The following is a 23690-nucleotide window of genomic DNA, read 5'->3' on the forward strand; positions in this document are numbered from 1 at the left end:
TTAACTCATGTAACGAGTGTCTTAATCCTGGTCAAGTCAACGTCAAAGATGGTTGAAAGGATTATTACGACCACTTTATGACAGATCAGTTCATATTAATAAATAAACGAAAATCGTAATAATTGGGAGAAGGCACTTGAATTCCGAATCAACTACGGCATTTTTACTCCAGAGGTGATGGACGCAGGAATGTTGCTATCCTGAAATGGAAAATTCACAATAGGGAAATTTAAATAGATGAACATGAAATTAAATGATTTTGTAAGGTCTTTGAGACCTGTTTTGATAAGCTCTTCGATCAAGGCAGTCTCGTATACGTATGAATACGAAGTCCATCAACTAAGGGGCACAGTTAGATATTATTACCAATAATTCCGTCCTCCTTATATTTGTTCATTGATTTGGATTTCTTGTTAACACGCATGTTTATCGTGTTTTCAATATCGTTATAGATGATCAACAAGGTTAACAGAAAGGATGCTCTATTAATAAAATCCCGCAGATGTCTCGAAACCAAATGAATGTGCTCGTATGGAATGGAAAATATCCAACTACCTAGATATCGTGGTATACATACAATGTATGTTGTACGGAATCCATAAACCGTCTTTTGAAATCACTGCTCGATAAGGTGCTTTCAAAAATCAACATTTAACTTAATACTCTGCGCTGAAATATGAACATATAGTACAATAATATGAAAACCGTTGTTAATACGGTTAGTAATTATAAAACAATCTTGTGATGTAACATGAAAACAGATAACATAATGTGAACAGATAAAAAAGAAAACTCCGTCGTGGACAGGATTCGAACCTGTGCGGGCATAGCCCATTTGATTTCGAGTCAAACGCCTTAACCACTCGGCCACCACGACTTTGCTCTCACAACATTGCTTATCTTCATATAGTATGTCAGCCACAAAATGTACACGCATGCTGTTTTGATTTGATTTCTCTGCATAATCATCATATTTTATGTTATTACACTTGTTCTTACGAAAGAGTTTTCAATTAGCGGCTATGATTCATTACTGCAGATAAATATAAATGTTATATCACTTCGACCATATCTCGATCAACATAGTTCTATACAGACTATACAAATCAGAGAAGCGATCGCAACCTTCTTCTTGATTTCAATTCTAATTAAAACTATTGATAAATAAGATCTAATGATATAACTTAATGACTGAGAAAGTGAGAAATGAAGATACAGTGTTGTCATTTTCGTTTGGTTCGGTTCAGAGACTGAATATTCTCTCTTAACGTACAATACGATGGTAGAGAACAACTTCCGGTTGGATGACAATCTTTCAATCTTCAGATCTGAAATCGTAATATAAGGTATTTCTATTCTAAAAAAAAAAAAAAAAACACATTGCGTCATTTGATTGTTATATGCTTATTGATTATTTAACATACTACACATCAATTGATGTTATTTCAAGTTATGACGTTTTGAGCTTGTTTGTAAACAACAATTGATAAACAGGCCTCAATAAGGTCAGAATACAGCAGTTTGTTAAATGTTATGATAGCTCGTATATATGTTTTAGTGTGAGTTTGTGTATATATATGAGCGACCCATCTCATATAAAGCATCTCGTCCGCTGAAAGACCGAAAGGTCGTAATGTTGGATGTAAACCGCGTTAAAATATAAAGCATATCTTAGAAATGAACACCTGTAATCAGAAGGTCTTGTTTATCTGTTTCGCCGTTGACATACTTACGGGGTGGTCATTCTGGTAACTTGAGATATATTTTTTACTGATCTATCATGATATCTTTTTTAACAATTTCCAAAATGGAATTGGAACAGTGTACTGAATGAATATTTTAACGGGTCTTGTAACTACCGGAAATCGATAGCAAAATCTCATCAAAATTTTCAGAGTTGAGACTGAAATAAATATTTAGTTAGGCCTTAGCATCACTGTATCAATTCCAAAGACCAATGAATACCTCTGCCTCAGTGTGAGACAGCCATAAATAGATATTGATTTGCTAATAACCAGACATTGGCTTATTACTGGATAAATATCACAGGAATTAGACATCAACTTTTTTATACACGATTCTTCAATTCTATTTCAGCAGTATATTAGCTTTATTTCAAATATAGAAAACCGGATTTATATGATCATATAAATTTTGCATCATCTATTCTCAAATATTTTATGTAGGTAAACTTTCCACCTTACACCATGTGAGTAAGAGAAAGCTTGTGCTCAGGAATGTTTGGTATACAGGGGTGAGTGACTGCCCTTGGAAATGTTTGGACTTCACGGGTTGACAAGGCCCCAGCGCCTTGTCCTTGGCATTGTGGTTCTGCTCATTGTAGATCTCATCTGGGTTGCATCTTCAGAACTTACAGAGGTAAAAGATATCTTTTTCAAGAACATTTATCTTTATTGAAGCTGATATCATCATTGTAAATAAGAATAAATTGAATACACCAATCAGGTAAATTTTTGATATGTATATCATGTTGCATATATATTTCCAATTACGGCTTATGTATAAACACAAGATAATTGCACAAGCATTATTATAATTTACAACATTTATTTTGAATTGAGTTCAATGTTCAGTCTTTGAATTACTGAAGGGATTCTTATATGATTTCTTATAGAATTTTTGAAAGCTGTCTGGGGACCATTGAGAGTAGGTGTTTGACTGAAATAAATAAAATGAGATTTGACTCTTGACTTTAAAGGAATATATCTGTTTCTTATATATTTCAACCCTTCAGATTTATTACTTGATGTATGAAATTGTCAAATGTCAAAATAATCAACAGAATCCCTCCTCTGTTTAGTGGAGTAGTATATTGCAGCTATTATTACCAGTGTCAGTTATAATTAAATGTTTTTAATTAACATGTCTGTTTGTTTTGATTTCAGTACCTGTTCAAGGAGAAGCACTTCAATAAGCCATTTTTCACAACTTATTCCAAGACGACCATGTTTGTGTTATATTTAGTGGGTTTTATTGTGTGGGAGCCCTGGCGATATCAGTGTAAATATGGTAACGTGGTAAGTCTCTATGCTGTAAGTATTTCAACACGATAAATCTCAACATACCAATAAATATAAAAGGTTCTATAGTGTAAATATATAGTACATGCAAGTTAGTGATGGGAATTACTTCCAACTTTATTATCAACATTCCATTACACATAATCAATCAAATATCGATTAGAGTTTGTTTCATATGGTAACTGCAAGACAGTTTTGTTTCTTGTGTTGCAAACATTGTAAAATATTGAAATGAATGTTTATCAAAAATTTTGAATCTGTTACTTTCTGCAGCTGAATACCACAGATAAAAGTATAAAATACTAGTTTGAATTTAATCATCACCTTCAGAATTTTGGTATCAATTAATTGATTTCATTTCCATATTTAGTTTTTGTTATTCTAATACCCATTATCCGATGTCATGTTTTGTGTAAACAATTTATTACTTTTGACTTCTTCTCAAAAAGCCCTGATCCGATTTCAATGAAATTTTACATAGAGCTTCCCTGGCCTTAGATGAACCAAAATTGTGAATTATACAGTCTTCACCCCAAGGGAGCCTGAGGGGAAGAATTAAATACTCTTCATAAATGGAAGCATCCTAAGGTGCTTTAATTACCAAAATGAAATGAGTTGCACATTTCTTCCTCCAGAGGAATGCTTTTTTCAGACTTTGCTGTAATTTTCATAGAAAAAAATTGGATTTCTGAGATAACGTTGGAGTATTTCACTACGGAAATAACTTTGTAAGAATTATTAGTTTAAGGTAACAGTTTTGATGGTATACGTGTATTGACACTGGCTTACTACATTCAGTGTCACAATTTCTGTTTCATGACACTTGATAACTATCCTATAACCTTTATATTCAATATTGTTTATCTCTGGTGACCGTCAAGGCCGCTAGGTCTCAATCTTGTTTTATTTTTATTATCACTAGTAATGTTAATACTAAAATGTATTTCATTGTAACAATACAACACCATCTAGATATGTAGTGGTGCTGTATTTTTACAATTGCTATTGATTAATTTTCTTATCATTGAAATCTCGTGTGAAAGAAAAAGAAACAGAATTCAACTTCTTCATCAAAAGAATTGTGGTTGGGAACGTGTACAAAATTCCAAAGACTTTTTTTAATGACTTTTGAATTTAATTTGATTGCTTAATATTGATTTTCAATAGTGGTTTAATTATCGTAGGCTTGCCATTATTTAAAATACTGACTTCTCTCTGTTGTGCTGAGACATTTCCTATACATTGTACATGTAAGCTCCCCCTTCACCCTAAATATTTGTTATACTTTTAATTACCTTAGTTGTTATCAAGGTGATTAATTTGTTAGGATATCTGCACAAGTTGTCATGATAACATCTCTTGAGTTCATAAAGAGATGTGATATTTACCTTATCAGGACCAACTCCCCAAATATTTCTACTACACATATTTTCACATTATTGTTTCTTTTCTTCAATAAATACAGAAAGCTAGTTCTACACCTACAGCAGACAGTGGCACTGCTGGAAACTCAGATGCTGACACATTGGTGAGAATTTAATCTAGTTATAATACATTCATATCATATTGCTTTTAGCATATTCATGCATGATATCTTTTTATATTTTATCCATAAGTAATTAAATAAGGTAAAAGAATAAAGGAAAAAATGAATGTTTTTTTATCAAATTACAACAGAAATATTAATTCTCAGTTTGTACTTACTGAACTGAACATATTTTAAATAGCTATTTTTTTTAATTTTCAGAGTGAGCCTGTGTTTATTCCAATCAAATTTGATGACAAAACCAGTGGTACAGAATCTGATGACTCGGGAGCAAGTTAGTATCTGTACATATGACTGAATCTGTGAATATAGAAAGTATCAAGGATAACCTCCTATCTATGATGTTAAAAACTGAAGGCAGAAAAAACTTCATCAGTTAACATTCTTTTAATACTAACAACAGGTTGAAATACACATCCCATACTTGTTTGTGTTTATTCCTGTGACTTAGTGTTCCCCTAGTGAGAGACTTACAGTGTTTGTGTTTATTCCTGTTACTTAGTGTTCCCCTAGTGAGAGACTTACAGTGTTTGTGTTTATTCCTGTGACTTAGTGTTCCCCTAGTGAGAGACTTACAGTGTTTGTGTTTATTCCTGTTACTTAGTGTTCCCCTAGTGAGAGACTTACAGTGTTTGTGTTTATTCCTGTGACTTAGTGTTCCCCTTGTGAGAGACTTACAGTGTTTGTGTTTATTCCTGTTACTTAGTGTTCCCCTTGTGAGAGACTTACAGTGTTTGTGTTTATTCCTGTGACTTAGTGTTCCCCTAGTGAGAGACTTACAGTGTTTGTGTTTATTCCTGTGACTTAGTGTTCCCCTTGTGAGAGACTTACAGTGTTTGTGTTTATTCCTGTTACTTAGTGTTCCCCTAGTGAGAGACTTACAGTGTTTGTGTTTATTCCTGTGACCTAGTGTTCCCCTAGTGAGAGACTTACAGTGTTTGTGTTTATTCCTGTTACTTAGTGTTCCCCTAGTGAGAGACTTACAGTGTTTGTGTTTATTCCTGTTACTTAGTGTTCCCCTAGTGAGAGACTTACAGTGTTTGTGTTTATTCCTGTGACTTAGTGTTCCCCTAGTGAGAGACTTACAGTGTTTGTGTTTATTCCTGTTACTTAGTGTTCCCCTTGTGAGAGACTTACAGTGTTTGTGTTTATTCCTGTGACTTAGTGTTCCCCTAGTGAGAGACTTACAGTGTTTGTGTTTATTCCTGTTACTTAGTGTTCCCCTAGTGAGAGACTTACAGTGTTTGTGTTTATTCCTGTGACTTAGTGTTCCCCTTGTGAGAGATTTACAGTGTTTGTGTTTATTCCTGTTACTTAGTGTTCCCCTTGTGAGAGACTTACAGTGTTTGTGTTTATTCCTGTGACTTAGTGTTCCCCTAGTGAGAGACTTACAGTGTTTGTGTTTATTCCTGTGACTTAGTGTTCCCCTTGTGAGAGACTTACAGTGTTTGTGTTTATTCCTGTTACTTAGTGTTCCCCTTGTGAGAGACTTACAGTGTTTGTGTTTATTCCTGTGACTTAGTGTTCCCCTTGTGAGAGACTTACAGTGTTTGTGTTTATTCCTGTGACTTAGTGTTCCCCTTGTGAGAGACTTACAGTGTTTGTGTTTATTCCTGTTACTTAGTGTTCCCCTTGTGAGAGACTTACAGTGTTTGTGTTTATTCCTGTGACTTAGTGTTCCCCTAGTGAGAGACTTACAGTGTTTGTGTTTATTCCTGTGACTTAGTGTTCCCCTTGTGAGAGACTTACAGTGTTTGTGTTTATTCCTGTTACTTAGTGTTCCCCTAGTGAGAGACTTACAGTGTTTGTGTTTATTCCTGTGACTTAGTGTTCCCCTAGTGAGAGACTTACAGTGTTTGTGTTTATTCCTGTTACTTAGTGTTCCCCTAGTGAGAGACTTACAGTGTTTGTGTTTATTCCTGTTACTTAGTGTTCCCCTAGTGAGAGACTTACAGTGTTTGTGTTTATTCCTGTGACTTAGTGTTCCCCTAGTGAGAGACTTACAGTGTTTGTGTTTATTCCTGTTACTTAGTGTTCCCCTTGTGAGAGACTTACAGTGTTTGTGTTTATTCCTGTGACTTAGTGTTCCCCTAGTGAGAGACTTACAGTGTTTGTGTTTATTCCTGTTACTTAGTGTTCCCCTAGTGAGAGACTTACAGTGTTTGTGTTTATTCCTGTGACTTAGTGTTCCCCTTGTGAGAGATTTACAGTGTTTGTGTTTATTCCTGTTACTTAGTGTTCCCCTTGTGAGAGACTTACAGTGTTTGTGTTTATTCCTGTGACTTAGTGTTCCCCTAGTGAGAGACTTACAGTGTTTGTGTTTATTCCTGTGACTTAGTGTTCCCCTTGTGAGAGACTTACAGTGTTTGTGTTTATTCCTGTTACTTAGTGTTCCCCTTGTGAGAGACTTACAGTGTTTGTGTTTATTCCTGTGACTTAGTGTTCCCCTTGTGAGAGACTTACAGTATTTGTGTTTATACCTGTGACTTAGTGTTCCCCTTGTGAGAGCCTTACATTGTTTGATTTTACAATACTATATCAGCAAGTAGGTTCTGACTGTGACTTTTAAATAGTTGGTTATACTTATGGAGAATTTGATTATGCTCCATTTGCTGTCAATAAAGAGAGCGCAGAATTAAATAATTAGATTTCTACAATAAAAAAAAATCCCAGAAAATCTCTGTTAGGCCTTGTATACATGGACACCGTTTCTTGTGCAAAATCTAATACCTGTTAATTTGCCCAACCCCAGATCGAACAACCATAGAGTATTAACCCCATGAAGTTAAACAAGTAAACTGTGTATAAGATTGAGACTCTTATTAACAATTAATATTAATTGATATTTAATAATTGATAACTGAAATGACTACAGGGAAATGGTATTGGAAAAAATAAATACTTTTCATGTTGTGTATTCCATGAATTGTAACCGGAACTGATGTTATATAAAACAATAGATTTGTTATTAGAAAATTACATGTAAAAGTTTAATCATATTCTGAAACATGGAAAAAACAGAAAACATAAATAAAGGGGCCATTTACACATAGGCAATTCATGGAAATGGGGGATATAAGAGAAAGATAGGGTTGAAATCATAGTGTCAGAAAATGGTCAAATTATAAGGAAACAGTTACATAATGTAAAATCTTAAATAGGTTTTATAAGATTTGATTTGATGAATGAGTCTTCAAAGTTTTTTTTTTATTTTTTGAGCCTTGGTGAGCAAATATTAAAACTTTTTGACAATATAGTTTCATGAAATTCAATCCTGTTTTAAGAAAGTAACATCTTTCAGGTTTTATTTTCAAAAATATGAAGGACAAAATAAAATGGAGGCAGCCATTTTGTTGCACCATTCAGTTCATATCATAATATCATTGTTCATGTTCAGTCACTTTCTAACTGACGCAGTCAATGAAAAACACTCCAGGGGGTATTACATTAATGACATATAAGGCAGAAATATTACATGGACAAATTTACTGGTTAACTGGCAGATTGTATGAGTGCCAGTACAAAATCTCTGTCTTTGATGTTGGACTCATAGCAGAATATTGAGGTAACATGATATGATATATTTTGGACACTTTACTCACGATACTGTCTTAATTACATGTGGAAGGGCCTGTTATCAGACATGGGATTATTACTGTATAATATTTTTTAAAAAAGTGTGCAATTGGCTGATAGAGGACATGTTTAGTAGAAAAGATTTATAAGTGTGATTTTGTGTGTCATTCTTTAAAAATATGTTCAGTTATCTCCCATAATTACTTTGTAAATTGTGTTTTCAGATCACTCTCTCAACAGATCAGTGAGATTTAGCAAAGTCTCTGAAGTCCGCCAGCTTTCAGGTGTGTAAGGAACACATCTTATTAACTAGATATCACTTTAATATTTCTTGCCAAAAATAAAAAAAATGATGTATCCAGTACATCCCCAGTTTGATAACAGTGATGAAATTAACCAGTATGAAAATAGTGTAATTCTTAGTCCTCTTACACAAAGGGTAAGGAGGAGATGTCATTCTGAGATGTCTTGTTATTATGATGTTCATGCAAATCCTACTGGTAAATCATACAATATATAAGGGTGAAAACCCTTACTAGTAATCCAGCACAGTCAGGTACATTTGCTCAACCAAACCCCAACCCCTTTCCCTTACAAAAAAAAATTTAAAAAAAATGACAAGATTCTGAACCCATTTAATAAAATCAATTCAGTACTCTTTCTGAAAAATTTTCCAGATTTTGATTGATTTTACAGAGATTAGAAGTTTGACAAGAAGGACTTTTTGAAGATGTACTGATTGATACAGAAGGAGAACTTTTCAGTGTACTTTGAATTTTTTTTTACAGAGACCTATGCTGAGGATGCTGTCATTGCCAGGCTATCATACTCAGCCTCCTTGCGGGCAGAGGAGGCCAGACTACGTGCTATGAGTAAACTCACTATAAAACAAGTTGCCAAAATGGCCTTCCTCTTCTGCTTAATGGTGAGTGTTGATTGTATTGTGTTTGATGGTGAGTGTTGATTGTATTGAGTTTGATGGTGAGTGTTGATTGTATTGAGTTTGATGGTGAGTGTTGATTGTATTGAGCTTAATGGTGAGTGTTGATTGTATTGTGTTTGATGGTGAGTGTTGATTGTATTGTGTTTGATGGTGAGTGTTGATTGTATTGTGTATGACGGTGAGTGTTGATTGTATTGTGTTTGATGGTGAGTGTTGATTGTATTGAGTTTGATGGTGTGTGTTGATTGTATTGTGTTTGATGGTGAGTGTTGATTGTATTGTGTTTGATGGTGAGTGTTGATTGTATTGTGTTTGATGGTGAGTGTTGATTGTATTGAGTTTGATGGTGAGTGTTGATTGTATTGTGTTTGATGGTGAGTGTTGATTGTATTGTGTTTGATGGTGAGTGTTGATTGTATTGAGTTTGATGGTGAGTGTTGATTGTATTGTGTATGATGGTGTGTGTTGATTGTGTTGAGTTTGATGGTGAGTGTTGATTGTGTTGTGTATGATGGTGTGTGTTGATTGTATTGAGTATGATAGTGAGTGTTGATTATATTGAGTTTGATGGTGAGTGTTGATTGTATTATGTATGATGGTGAGTGTTGATTGTATTGTGTTTGATGTCATGTGTTGATTGTATCGTGTTTGATGGTGTGTGTTGATTCTATTGTGTTTGATGGTGAGTGTTGATTGTATTGTGTTTGATGGTGAGTGTTGATTGTATTGTGTTTGATGGTGAGTGTTGATTGTATTGAGTTTGATGGTGAGTGTTGATTGTATTGTGTTTAATGGTGAGTGTTGATTGTATTGTGTTTGATGGTGAGTGTTGATTGTATTGTGTTTGATGGTGTGTGTTGATTGTATTGAGTTTGATGGTGAGTGTTGATTGTATTGTGTATGATGGTGTGTGTTGATTGTGTTGAGTTTGATGGTGAGTGTTGATTGTGTTGTGTATGATGGTGTGTGTTGATTGTATTGAGTATGATAGTGAGTGTTGATTGTATTGTGTTTGATGGTGAGGTTTGATTGTATTGTGTATGATGGTGTGTGTTGATTATATTGAGTTTGATGGTGAGTGTTGATTGTATTGTGTATGATGGTGAGTGTTGATTGTATTGTGTTTGATGTCATGTGTTGATTGTATTGTGTTTGATGGTGTGTGTTGATTGTATTGTGTTTGATGGTGAGTGTTGATTGTATTGTGTTTGATGGTGAGTGTTGATTGTATTGTGTTTGATGGTGAGTGTTGATTGTATTGTGTATGATGGTGAGTGTTGATTGTATTGTGTATGATGGTGTGTGTTGATTGTATTGTGTATGATGGTGTGTGTTGATTGTATTGTGTTTATTTTGAGTGTTGATTGTATTGTGTATGATAGTGTGTGTTGATTGTATTGTGTTTGATGGTGAGTGTTGATTGTATTGTGTTTGATGGTGTGTGTTGATTGTATTGTGTTTGATGGTGAGTGTTGATTGTATTGAGTTTGATGGTGTGTGTTGATTCTATTGTGTTTGATGGTGAGTGTTGATTGTATTGTGTTTGATGGTGTGTGTTAATTGTATTGTGTTTGATGGTGTGTGTTGATTGTATTGTGTTTGATGTCATGTGTTGATTATATATTAATGTACTGAAATTTTGTGATAGAATAAACACCCATCTGTTCATTTGATGATAAATCCAATAAAGAAACAAACATTTGTGATAATAAATGCTTTCTTTACAATGATAGTTCTCTGTCTTATTTGACTTTACTTTACAGTGGTTCTTTGGTAATTATGCCTACCAGCTTGCTTTGTTGGATACTGAAGCAGGAGTAGTGAATGTCTTGTCCTGCACGTCCGGTCTGTTTACCCTGGTGTGTGCTGCTATTTACCCCAGTTCTGGAGCTGACCGTTTTACTTTGTCCAAACTAGTGACAGTACTTATTAGGTAATATTTACTGATTGACTTTCATAAGACATCTGGATGTTTGACAAGAAGACGAAATTCATCAGATCGGTTGAAAACTCAGATGGTTGAAAAATTCGTTTTAATCATTAAATATTATTAATATTATGTGTTGATTAAGCATCCCTTTTCATATGAATGACATGATGTCATGTATGCACAAACTTTCTTTTCAGTATTGGGGGCATAGTGATGGTGAGTTTGTCTGACATGTCGTTGGAGGCAGATATTCCAGTGGGCGCTCTTTGGGCACTCTGTGGCGCTATGCTGTATGCACTTTACCTCGTCTCGCTGCGACGGCGCGTTGATCATGAGGATAAACTGGACATTCCAATGTTTTTTGGTAAATTCCACTAATGATATCATTACAGCAAATGTCAAAAGGTCTGAAAAATCCTTGTCAGGTACCTCGCTGCTCTTCCAGTAAAACTTTTCTTCTACCCCAGGCATCAAGTTTAGAAGTAACAGGCAGGAAAATGATCTATGGAAGTGATTTATTCAGGGGTCCTTGAGTCATGTAGATGTTTCATTGGAACAGACCTTAATGGAAGTCTGTTGGTACCTTACTGAGTATTATTTACATCAAAATTAATCTGAAGGGGGCTTACTCATTATTACTGTAAAGGATTCATCAATCTGTAACAATCCTTGTGGAGGAAAGGTTGGAACTATACATGAATTAGACCTTTCTAAAGATTTATTCTTGTTCAGATTTATTTTCTGTTGCATTGATTTGAATATTTGAATATTTTACACATACTGTATAATTATTTAGATTCATGTGCCTAATATTCTGTCGTTGTCCCAGTTTGGCCACACGTAATAAATTCAAGGCATATCTATGAAGTTGAGTTCATATATACAGGCATAATCAATATTTTCTGAATAATACGAAGTTAGTTAATATTTTATTCTTAATAGTACTTTATTTTTTAGTTCCTTGATGACAGTTTTGGTGTATTTAGATAAAGGTTGAATGTGTGACCATTTTCCTAGATATGTCTAATTTATTGCTTAGGTCTACTATATCTAACTGTATCAAAAGGTGCTAATCACTTGTGTTCATCTTTTATTCAATCTTCCAGGTTTTGTGGGTTTGTTCTGTATGCTGTTCCTGTGGCCAGGGTTCTTTATGCAGATTAGTGTGATACAGAAATTTACTGTAGTATAACACAGACAGTACAGAAGTGTGATAGTTTATAACACAAACAAGTACAGAAGTGTGATGGTTACTGTACACTTCAGTGGTTCTGAGGACTTTGAGTGGCCAGATGGGGAGCAGTGGTTGTATATAGCATTAAACGGCATCATTGGAACTGTGTTGTCCGAATTTTTATGGTTATGGTAAGATACTATACGGATATTATGGTTTATTACTGTAACACAGACAGTACAGAAGTGTGATGAAATGTTACTGTAGTATTACAGAGGTGTGGGTAGTATAACACAGACAGTACAGGTGTGTGGTTACTGGACAGTACAGAAGTGTTACTGTAGTATAACACAGACAGTACAGAAGTGTGATGGTTAGAACATGTTACAGAAGTGTGATGTATAACACAGACAGTACAGAAGTGTGATGGTTACTGTAGTATGACACCGACAGTACAGAGATGTGATGGTTACTGTAACACAGACAGTACAGAAGTGTGATGGTTACTGTAGTATAACACAGACAGTACAGAAGTGTGATGGTTACTGTAACACAGACAGTACAGAAGTGTGATGGTTACTGTAGTATAACACAGACACTGCAGAGGTGTGATGGTTACTATAACACAGACAGTACAGAAGTGTGATGGTTACTGTAGTATAACACAGACAGTACAGAAGTATGATGGTTACTTTAACACAGACAGTACAGAAGTGTGATGGTTACTGTAGTATAACACAGACAGTACAGAAGTGTGATGGTTACTGTAACACAGACAGTACAGAAGTGTGATGGTTACTGTAGTATAACACAGACAGTACAGAAGTGTGATGGTTACTGTAGTATAACACAGACAGTACAGAAGTGTGATGGTTACTGTAACACAGACAGTACAGAAGTGTGATGGTTACTGTAACACAGACAGTACAGACAGACAGTACATAAGTGTGATGGTTAGTGTAGTATAACACAGACAGTACAAAAGGGTGATGGTTACTGTAACACAGACAGTACAGAAGTGTGATGGTTACTGTAACACAGACAGTACAGAAGTGTGATGGTTACTGTAGTATAACACAGACAGTACAGAAGTGTGATGGTTACTGTAGTATAACACAGACAGTACAGAAGTGTGATGGTTACTGTAGTATAACACAGACAGTACAGAAGTGTGATGGTTACTGTAACACAGACAGTACAGAAGTGTGATGGTTACTGTAGTATAACACAGACAGTACAGAAGTGTGATGGTTACTGTAGTATAACACAGACAGTACAGAAGTGTGATGGTTACTGTAACACAGACAGTACAGAAGTGTGATGGTTACTGTAACACAGACAGTACAGAAGTGTGATGGTTACTGTAGTATAACACAGACAGTACATCAGTGTGATGGTTACTGTAGTATAACACAGACAGTACAAAAGGGTGATGGTTACTGTAACACAGACAGTACAGAAGTGTGATGGTTACTGTAGTATAACACAGACAGTACAGAAGTGTGATGGTTACTGTAACACAGACAGTACAGAAGTGTGATGGTTACTGTAACACAGACAGTACAGAAGTGTGATGGTTACTGTAACACAGACAGTACAGAAGTGTGATGGTTACTGAAGTATAACACAGACAGTACAGAAGTGTGATGGTTACTGTAGTATAACACAGACAGTACAGAAGTGTGATGGTTACTGTAGTATAACAAAGACAGTACAGAAGTGTGATGGTTACTGTAAAAAAGACAGTACAGAAGTGTGATGGTTACTGTAGTATAACACAGACAGTACAGAGGTGTGATGGTTACTGTAACACAGACAGTACAGAAGTGTGATGGTTACTGTAACACAGACAGTACAGAAGTGTGATGGTTACTGTAGTATAACACAGACAGTACAGAAGTGTGATGGTTACTGTAGTATAACACAAATAGTACAGAAGTGTGATGGTTACTGTAACACAGACACTACAGAAGTTTGATGGTTACTGTAACACAGACAGTACAGAAGTGTGATGGTTACTGTAGTATAACACAGACAGTACAGAAGTGTGATGGTATACAGTACAGAAGTGTGATGGTTACTGTAACACAGACAGTACAGAAGTGTGATGGTTACTGTAGTATAACACAGACAGTACAGAAGTGTGATGGTTACTGTAGTATAACACAGACAGTACAGAAGTGTGATGGTTACTGTAGTATAACACAGACAGTACAGAAGTGTGATGGTTACTGTAGTATAACACAGACAGTACAGAAGTGTGATGGTTACTGTAACACAGACAGTACAGAAGTGTGATGGTTACTGTAGTATAACACAGACAGTACAGAAGTGTGATGGTTACTGTAACACAGACAGTACAGAAGTGTGATGGCTACTGTAGTATAACACAGACAGTACAGAAGTGTGATGCTTGCTGTAGTATAACACAGACAGTACAGAAGTGTGATGGTTTCTGTAGTATAACACAGACAGTACAGAAGTGTGATGGTTACTGTAGTATAACACAGACAGTACAGAAGTGTGATGGTTACTGTAGTATAACACAGACAGTACAGAAGTGTGATGGTTACTGTAACACAGACAGTACAGAAGTGTGATGGTTACTGTAGTATAACACAGACAGTACAGAAGTGTGATGGTTACTGTAGTATAACACAGACAGTACAGAAGTGTGATGGTTACTGTAGTATAACACAGACAGTACAGAAGTGTGATGGCTACTATAGTATAACACAGACAGTACAGAAGTGTGATGGTTACTTTAGTATAACACGGATAATACAGAAGCATGAAGGTTACTGTAACACAGACAGTACAGAAGTGTGATGGTTACTGCAGTATAACACAGACAGTACAGAAGTGTGATGGTTAACGTAACACAGACATTACAGAAGTGTGATGGCTACAGTAGTATCACACAGATAGTACAGAGGTGTGATGGTTATTGTAACACAGACAGTACAGAAGTGTGATGGTTACTGTAACACAGACAGTACCGAAGTGTGATGGTTACTGTAGTATAACACAGACAGTACAGAAGTTTGATGTTTACTGTAACACAGACAGTACAGAAGTATGATGGTTACTGTAGTATAACACAGACAGTACAGAAGTGTGATGGTTACTGTAGTATAACACAGACAGTACAGAAGTGTGATGGTTACTGTAGTATAACACAGACAGTGCAGAGGTGTGATGGTTACTATAACACAGACAGTACAGAAGTGTGATGGTTACTGTAGTATAACACAGACAGTACAGAAGTGTGATGGTTACTGTAGTATAACACAGACAGTACAGAAGTGTGATGGTTACTGTAACACAAAGAGTACAGAAGTGTGATGGCTACTGTAGTATAACACAGACAGTACAGAAGTGTGATGGTTACGTGTGATGGTTACTGTAGTATAACACAGACAGTACAGAAGTGTGATGGTTACTGTAGTATCACACAGACACTACAGAGGTGTGATGGTTACTGTAACACAGACAGTACAGAAGTGTGATGATTACTGTAGTATAACACAGACAGTACAGAGGTGTGATGGTTACCGTAACACAGACAGTACAGAAGTGTAATGGTTACTTTAGTATAACACAGACAGTACAGAAGTATAATGGTTACTGTAACACAGACAGTACAGAAGTGTGATGGTTAATGTTACACAGACAGTACAGAAGTGTGATGGTTACTGTAACACAGACAGTACAGAAGTGTGATGGTTACTGTAGTATAACACAGACAGTACAGAAGTGTGATGGTTACTGTGAGTATAACACAGACAGTACAGAAGTGTGATGGTTACTGTAGTATAACACAGACAGTACAGAAGTGTGATGGTTACTGTAGTATAACACAGACAGTACAGAAGTGTGATGGTTACTGTAGTATAACACAGACAGTACAGAAGTGTGATGGTTACTGTAGTATAACACAGACAGTACAGAAGTGTGATGGTTACTGTAGTATAACACAGACAGTACAGAAGTGTGATGGTTACTGTAACACAGACAGTACAGAAGTGTGATGGTTACTGTAGTATGACAGAGACAATACAGAAGTTTGATGGTTGCTGTAACACAGACAGTACAGAAGTGTGATGGTTACTGTAGTATAACACAGACAGTACAGAAGTATGATGGTTACTGTAACACAGACAGTACAGAAGTGTGATGGTTACAGTAACACAGACAGTACAGAAGTGTGATGATTACTGTAGTATAACACAGACAGTACAGAGGTGTGATGGTTACTGTAACACAGACAGTACAGAAGTGTAATGGTTACTGTAACACAGACAGTACAGAAGTGTGATGGTTACTGTAGTATAACACAGACAGTACAGAGGTGTGATGGTTATTGTAACACAGACAGTACAGAAGTGTGATGGTTACTGTAACACAGACAGTACCGAAGTGTGATGGTTACTGTAGTATAACACAGACAGTACAGAAGTGTGATGGTTACTGTAACACAGACAGTACCGAAGTGTGATGGTTACTGTAGTATAACACAGACAGTACAGAAGTTTGATGTTTACTGTAACACAGACAGTACAGAAGTATGATGGTTACTGTAGTATAACACAGACAGTACAGAAGTGTGATGGTTACTGTAACACAGACAGTACAGAAGTGTGATGGTTACTGTAGTATAACACAGACAGTACAGAAGTGTGATGGTTACTGTAACACAGACAGTACAGAAGTGTGATGGTTACTGTAGTATAACACAGACAGTACAGAAGTGTGATGGTTACTGTAACACAGACAGTACAGAAGTGTGATGGTTACTGTAGTATAACACAGACAGTACAGAAGTGTGATGGTTACTGTAACACAGACAGTACAGAAGTGTGATGGTTACTGTAGTATAACACAGACAGTACAGAAGTGTGATGGTTACTGTAGTATAACACAGACAGTACAGAAGTGTGATGGAAATATGAGGAGATACATGTGTCCTACATGTAAATTTACACCCACTTTTTTTATAAAGATACAGGTTTTATCTCACTTAAAACATGAAATAACATGAAATTATTCATTGATGAAAAGTGTTCCTAGAAATCTTATATCTTGATTTTCTACCGTGAAAGTAAAGATTGTTTTTTGTCTGTTGGTATGGTTTTCATAGTGATGATATTCATCCTGCACTATAAGCTTAATGAGCCAAAGTACAAAGCCTGTCACAAAGTCAATTGGTGAACTTGTTGGTTATAACTATGACATAGCTTTGATTCTTAACTCTTCCCAGCAATAATACATATACATGTATAGTTATATCATAGACATGATAATTTTATTGAAGAAATCTCATTATAGTCTATATCTTGTGTAGTAATTTTGAGGTAAATAAGGTGTCTGAACTGAAAAAAAAAGACAATAATTCAGCTCATTAAAAGATAACATATGAAAAGATGAATCAAATTGAAAAGAAAAAAATATAGTTACTTATGTGGTTACGTATTCAAATTGGCATTGTGATTGGAAACTTAAGAATCTTTCCCCAGGAATTAAGAATATTGTACAGTGACATAACAGAATGTCATGTGATGTACCAATACTTGATAAGCATGGTTGTGTTAAGCAGTTATTCTTTACTATGTATAAAATACAATTATAAACTTTATTTATTTTACAACAGTTGCGAAACAAGTTTTTCCTACTTATATTAATCACTCATGTTGGCCCAGATGAAAGCGTGTGAGGGGTACCTAGGGGAAAACCCACTTAGTTGGGCAGGTGACCTCTTGCCTTTTCACATCCATTCCGGGAATTGAACCCCGGACAGCTTGATGAAAGGGAAAGTGTGTTACCACTGCACCACCCGACCACCCTATATATGCAATAGGATACCATTTTTGTAGTTAAAAAAAAGAGTTTGGTGTATACTATCTATACTGCTGTGTGATTTAGCAGATATTATTTAATATAAGAAACTGTTTTCAAATAGTGTTAATGTTGATCATTTATTGTTGTATATATATTTCAGGGGATACTGCTGACAATGACAAAGTACTAACATTGATAACGATGATGATCTGTATTTCAGGGGTTGTTTTTTAACATCATCATTGATTGGTACATTGTCCCTGAGTCTCACTATCCCACTCACAATGATGGCGGATATTGTTATAAAAGAGGTATGTTACTCTATAAACACTGCAAGGGTCTTTTTCAGGATCAGAGAGATTTCATGAGCAGTAGTGTTATTTTCATATTAAAGTATGTCCATTTCACTCTGATTATCTTCTTTTAAAATACACTATCCATCACACAGAGATTCTCAATAACATTTCATGATTATAATACACTAAACCACACATTATAATTGATATTTTGTAACCTGGGTAATTTTCAAATCATGAACAGTTTGATAATACATGTGATTGTAGAGACAGATGTATTAAGAAAAAAAAGACAAGTTATGTTTGAAAGCTCTTTGGTACTAGTTTCGACATTGAAAATATTTGCTCATAATTATTTTAAAGAGAGATATTTTCCCTATTTTTGTTATTTTCTTCTTTCCAGCAGGTCTGATTAAATGTATTTTTTTATACTTTTGCACATGATTAACATTGCCAAATTGACATATTGCCATGAGACAAAAATCCAACATGTTTGTATCAATGATTTCCAGGTTAGTTACACATGGATGTTTTATGTTGGTACCATACCCGTATTTGTGGCCTTCTTTGGCGTGACTTTCTTAACACATTATGAAACCTGGGATCCTGTACTGATTGGATGTAAGAAGATCCTACACTGTATTTGTCGGCGGCGACCTGTTTTACCAAGGTAAGGATTACATACATTTTAAGAAAAAATCAGTGGCATAGAATACAGAACAATAAGAGCCGTGTATAAAGTATTTTCAATCTTTTATGAAAATTTGAAGATACACAAGCAGGTTTAAAGACAGGTTGCTGAATTTCTTCCTCAGAATTTTAAATTCTTATTCCAATTCAAAGTCTCTGTTAGCATTGGTCTGTGTAACCTCAAGTGAAAGTCTGACATAAATAGTTCAAGGCACTGTACCAGTTGCAGCTTGTGTATCATTGTAAGCTGACATGATTGGGTCCTTAAGACACATTACCTTAATTGCTCTTGATATATAGTATGTAATGGACCCAACAACTACTACAATCGCCCCCTACTTCAAAATGATCCTGAATGTTCATTGGATAAAAAATCCAGCTGTGTTAAAGTTTTGCTACAAGTTATGAAATTTTCAGACTAGTATATCATTAAATATACATTCTAGGATGCTGACATTTGGTGTGAGGGTAGATATTGTCATGTGTGATTGGTGGGTGTTCTATTTTATCATTAATCATATGTTTTAGAATGTTGATATTTGGTGTGTGGGTAGTTTTGGAATGTACTATTTTTTTCACAAGGGATTGTAGAAATGTTTTTCTCCATAAACTGGAATTTGGACATGTTTTGGGACTTGGAACTCTTTCTGACTGAGGATGTTGGTATTTTGTCTGAGGGTAGTTATAAATTGTGTGATTCATTCAAAAGTGAAATAAAAAAGACTTTTTCTCCGTTTTCAAAAATTTATTGTAATGATATCTACATTTCCTTTATATTCTCATTTTACTTTTGCAGAGTTAGAGATATGGACCGTGAACAAACAGAAAGTCTCATAGATGTAGCAGGTTCTCACCAGTGACCTCAACTGCTTTAACTATTCAGCTGTATTAATTTGAGTAATGCAAAATATTCAAATCAATTATTTAATGCAGAACTACAACTGTTTTCCAGTGAATATTATTTAAAAGTGACAATGTTTGCTCCAGGAGTTGACATGCCTGATTTGTTTTTATTTTCTGTTTACTCATGTGTTCTGTGATGTATCATAAGGTTTCTCAAAATAGATTCATCTTACATATACATGGTATGAGCTTTCATTCCCTTGATTAATATTCAACCTCTCTCTTTAAACATCAGTGTTATAGCCATTAAAGGGGCATTTCTTCGTTTGAACGACAGGAACATGCTATATTTTTAGGTCACCTGAGCCGAAGGCTCATGGCGACCTATTGCCATCATGATTTGTCTGTCGTCGTGCGTCACGCATTGTGCGTCATGCATTGTTACTTCTTCTCAAGAACCACTTAACGGATTTTGAGCAAACTTGGCACAAAGCATCCCTACGGGAAGCCACTTTAAGTTTGCAAAGAAAAAGGGCATGGCCCCAATAGGGGCCCCAGGAGGGGGATAAAGGTGGTAAAATTAGGTAAATCTTTAAAAATCTTCTTCTCATGAACCAACTGTCAGATTAAGTTCATATTTGATATTGAGGGTCCTTATGGTAAGTTCTACAAAGTTTGGGAATGAAAATAAAAATCGGGTCAAAAATGGCTCCACTGGTCGAAAATTCAACTTTGACCGATTTCAACCAAATTTGGTAGACAGCATCCCTTAGTGAAGGACATATGAAATTATGTTGAAAAAAGTGATTATGTGCCCTTTGGGGCCCATAAGGGGTGTAAAAGGGGCCATATGTAAAAACCTTCTTTAAATGACTCCTTCTCAAGAACCATTGGATGAATTTTGACCAAACTTGGCACAAAGCATCCCCATGGAAAGCTGCTTCATGTTTGCGAAGAAAAAGGGTGTGGCCCCAATAGGGACCCCAGGAGGGGGAAAAAGGGGAAACTTGATACGAATGTTCTACACAAGGTCCTGGCAAGTGTTTTAACTTTTTGGGGCGATTCAAAATCCAAGATGGCCACCCTGGCCTCTGTTTGGCTAAGACATTTTGGACTTCCTCTCAAGAACCACTGGGTGGATCATGTTCAAACTTTGTACAAATGTTTTACACATATTCCTGCACAAGTGTTGTTACATTTTTGCAACATTTTAAAATCCCCAGATTATTGACATATATTCCTCAGGTGACCGTTAAGGCTCCTTGGGCCTCTTGTTATCTTTTCAAGTTCATACCACAACAGAACTCGACTAGCACATTGGCAAACAAAGATAAAATTATCAACAGAAAATAAAGGTTTCATGTCTGAATGCTGCTTTTATACGCTGGCAATCATCATATTACTGGTAGTATCTAAAATTTAGAATATTTTTGTTATTTAAGAATTTTAGGTCATCTTGAGACATCATCTGTTATATCAGTTTTAAATTAATAACTTTTTCTATTTTAGAAAATTACACATTGTACATTCAGTTTTATTTTTATAATTTAGAAAAAGTTTCAGCGATGTTATGCCCTTTTGATATCTGCTTCTGTGATCTTTGTGTCCTTTGTATGATACATTGGTACAAGTTTGGTCCTTATCTGCTCTGCAGTTATTTCAGAAGATCATCAGTGTTTTTATTTCACCAATAGATATACCTGGTGTTATCTGTATGTATACATTCACAGTAAGTAACTTAATAGAGAAATCATAGATCTCTGCAGTAGTAATACATTTACATATAAATTGTATTGTAAAGAAATCATTATCACATTAGAAATATGACATTTTTATTTCAATGTTTAAATAATAAAGTAAAGTTATTTTTGGTTGGTCAACAATATGTTTGAAGCAATATTGGATAGACATAGATATATAAAAAAACTGTTATGGTATTGATAAACATGTGTATACTACAGTTGTATAGCTTCAAACAAGTTTCTGTTTTCAAGAGATTTTTATTGCGATTGCCATTCATCCAGCGTCGTCCAGCGTCCGGCGTAACATTTTCAACTTCTTCTCAAGTTCTACATGTCTCATTGAGCTGAAACTTACCTGAAATGATGGTGACATGATCCTGACCAAAGTTTGTTAATTTCGGGTTGGTCCAAAATCCAAGATGGCCGCCATCTTGAAAACACATTTTGACTTCTTCTCAAGTTCCACCAGTGCGATTGACCCAAAACTTGCATGAAATGATCATGACATGGCACTGACCAAAGATTATTAATTTCGGGTCGGTCCGAAATCCAAGGTGGCCGCCATGGCCGCCATTTTGAAAATACATTGAAAACACATTTTCAACTTCTTCTAAAGTTCTACATGTCTCATTGAGCTGAAACTTACCTGAAATGATCGTGACATGATCCTGACCAAAGTTTGTTAATTTCGGGTTGGCCCAAAATCCAAGATGGCCGCCATGACCGCCATCTTGAAAACACATTTCGACTTCTTCTCAAGTTCCACCAGTGAGATGGAGTCAATACTTGCATGAAATGATCATGACATGGCACTGACCAAAGTTTGTTACCTCAAGCATCCTCTGAATAACCATAACACCCAGGGTGATGATATTTGACCACTAGCATGCTGGGATGAAGGTTTGTGAAGTTTGTTGAAATGAATAACCTTAACCCACTTTCAAGGTGGTGGCTGAGTGCCCTTGTTTCTTAAATCCAGGTAGAATAAGTTCAAAATTTGAAATCTTGTGTTTTATGTCAGATGACCTTTAAGGCCCATGGGTCTCTTGTTATAATAGTCATTATTGCCATTGCTTCAGGATAAATTTTCAACATTGTGAAAACTATATGATACTATTTTTTTATAAGCATATAAGCGGAGAAATTCTAAACAGACAGTCTGAAATGAGATAGATTATAGTATCACATTGCATACAAATATGGAAATAAAACTGACTCTGAGAAAGCACAACTTAAGTTTACAATCATAATGAAACCTGTCAAGTTCTCATGAAATGAGTCAGAGAATGAAAGAGGGGACCTTCATTGTCTGGACAATATGTGTGATATTTTTTTCTTACAAATTTATGGTTATACACATGTAACAAGGTGTAAATTTTTACAGGTGTTGTAATCAAATGAACCTCATATCGTAAAAGTGTTTTTTTTATTTTGCTTTTTGTTTCTTGTTTGAGGTTTACTACTGTAAAGCTTTATTGCATGTATATTATACTTGTATATAAAATGAAAAGTGGACAAGTTTACACAAAATGAAAGTGGACAAGTTTACACTTAATCTAATGAATAAGTATACTAGTTTTAGTCTGATCAATTTATGCCAAAAATAAAAGAGACAAACCTATAACTCGTTGCAATATAATTTATTCTGTGTTTTTAGGTCGCCTGAGCCAAAGGCTCATGGTGACCTATTACCATCATGATTTGTCTGTCGTCGTGCGTCGTTAATTTTTCACATATTCGACATTCTTCTCAAGAACCACTGAATGGATTTTGACCAAACTTGGCACAAAGCATCCCCATGGGAAGCCGCTTCAAGTTTGCGAAGAAAAAGGGTATGGCCCGAAAAGGGGCCCCAGGAGGGGGAAAAGGGGGGTAAAATGAGATAAATCTTTAAAAATCTTCTTTTCATGAACCAACAGTCAAATTAAGTTCATATTTGATATTTAGGGTCCTTATGGCATGGTCTACAAAGTTTGCGAATGGAAAAAAATCGGGTCAAAAACGGCCCCTCTAGGGGGCGCTCAAAAGGTTAGAAAATTCTGCTTTGACCGATATCAACCAAATTTGGTAG

General features: G+C 35.5%; 1 protein-coding gene and 1 non-coding gene across 2 annotated transcripts; one reads left to right on the top strand and one right to left on the bottom strand.

The window, feature by feature from the left end:
- Positions 1–795: 795 nt before the first annotated feature.
- Positions 796–877, bottom strand: Trnas-cga (transfer RNA serine (anticodon CGA)). The gene has a single exon. It is a non-coding gene; the product is annotated as a tRNA-Ser (tRNA).
- Positions 878–1312: 435 nt separating this feature from the next.
- Positions 1313–20034, top strand: LOC132557622 (solute carrier family 35 member F5-like). The gene is made up of 14 exons (XM_060222130.1): positions 1313–1346; positions 2187–2379; positions 2907–3038; positions 4507–4569; positions 4789–4861; positions 8388–8447; positions 8952–9088; positions 10870–11039; positions 11234–11400; positions 12143–12193; positions 12293–12401; positions 18269–18359; positions 18857–19014; positions 19831–20034. Exons 2-14 carry the CDS (start codon positions 2275–2277, stop codon positions 19892–19894), a joined length of 1380 nt encoding a protein of 459 aa, XP_060078113.1. The 5' UTR covers positions 1313–1346; positions 2187–2274; the 3' UTR covers positions 19895–20034.
- Positions 20035–23690: the final 3656 nt, after the last annotated feature.

The sequence above is a fragment of the Ylistrum balloti genome, unplaced genomic scaffold, assembly GCF_031769215.1.
Source record: "Ylistrum balloti isolate Yb309-2 unplaced genomic scaffold, AGI_CSIRO_Ybal_v1 Utg370702, whole genome shotgun sequence".
NCBI classification, from domain to species: domain Eukaryota; kingdom Metazoa; phylum Mollusca; class Bivalvia; order Pectinida; family Pectinidae; genus Ylistrum; species Ylistrum balloti.

Excerpts from the sequence above, each read along its gene's own strand:
- LOC132557622 (XM_060222130.1), top strand. The coding sequence starts at position 2,275 with ATGTTTGGACTTCACGGGTTGACAAGGCCCCAGCGCCTTGTCCTTGGC. Across the intron at positions 2,380-2,906 it reads CATCTTCAGAACTTACAGAG|TACCTGTTCAAGGAGAAGCA; the intron begins GTAAAAGATATC and ends TTTTGATTTCAG. Across the intron at positions 3,039-4,506 it reads AGTGTAAATATGGTAACGTG|AAAGCTAGTTCTACACCTAC; the intron begins GTAAGTCTCTAT and ends CAATAAATACAG.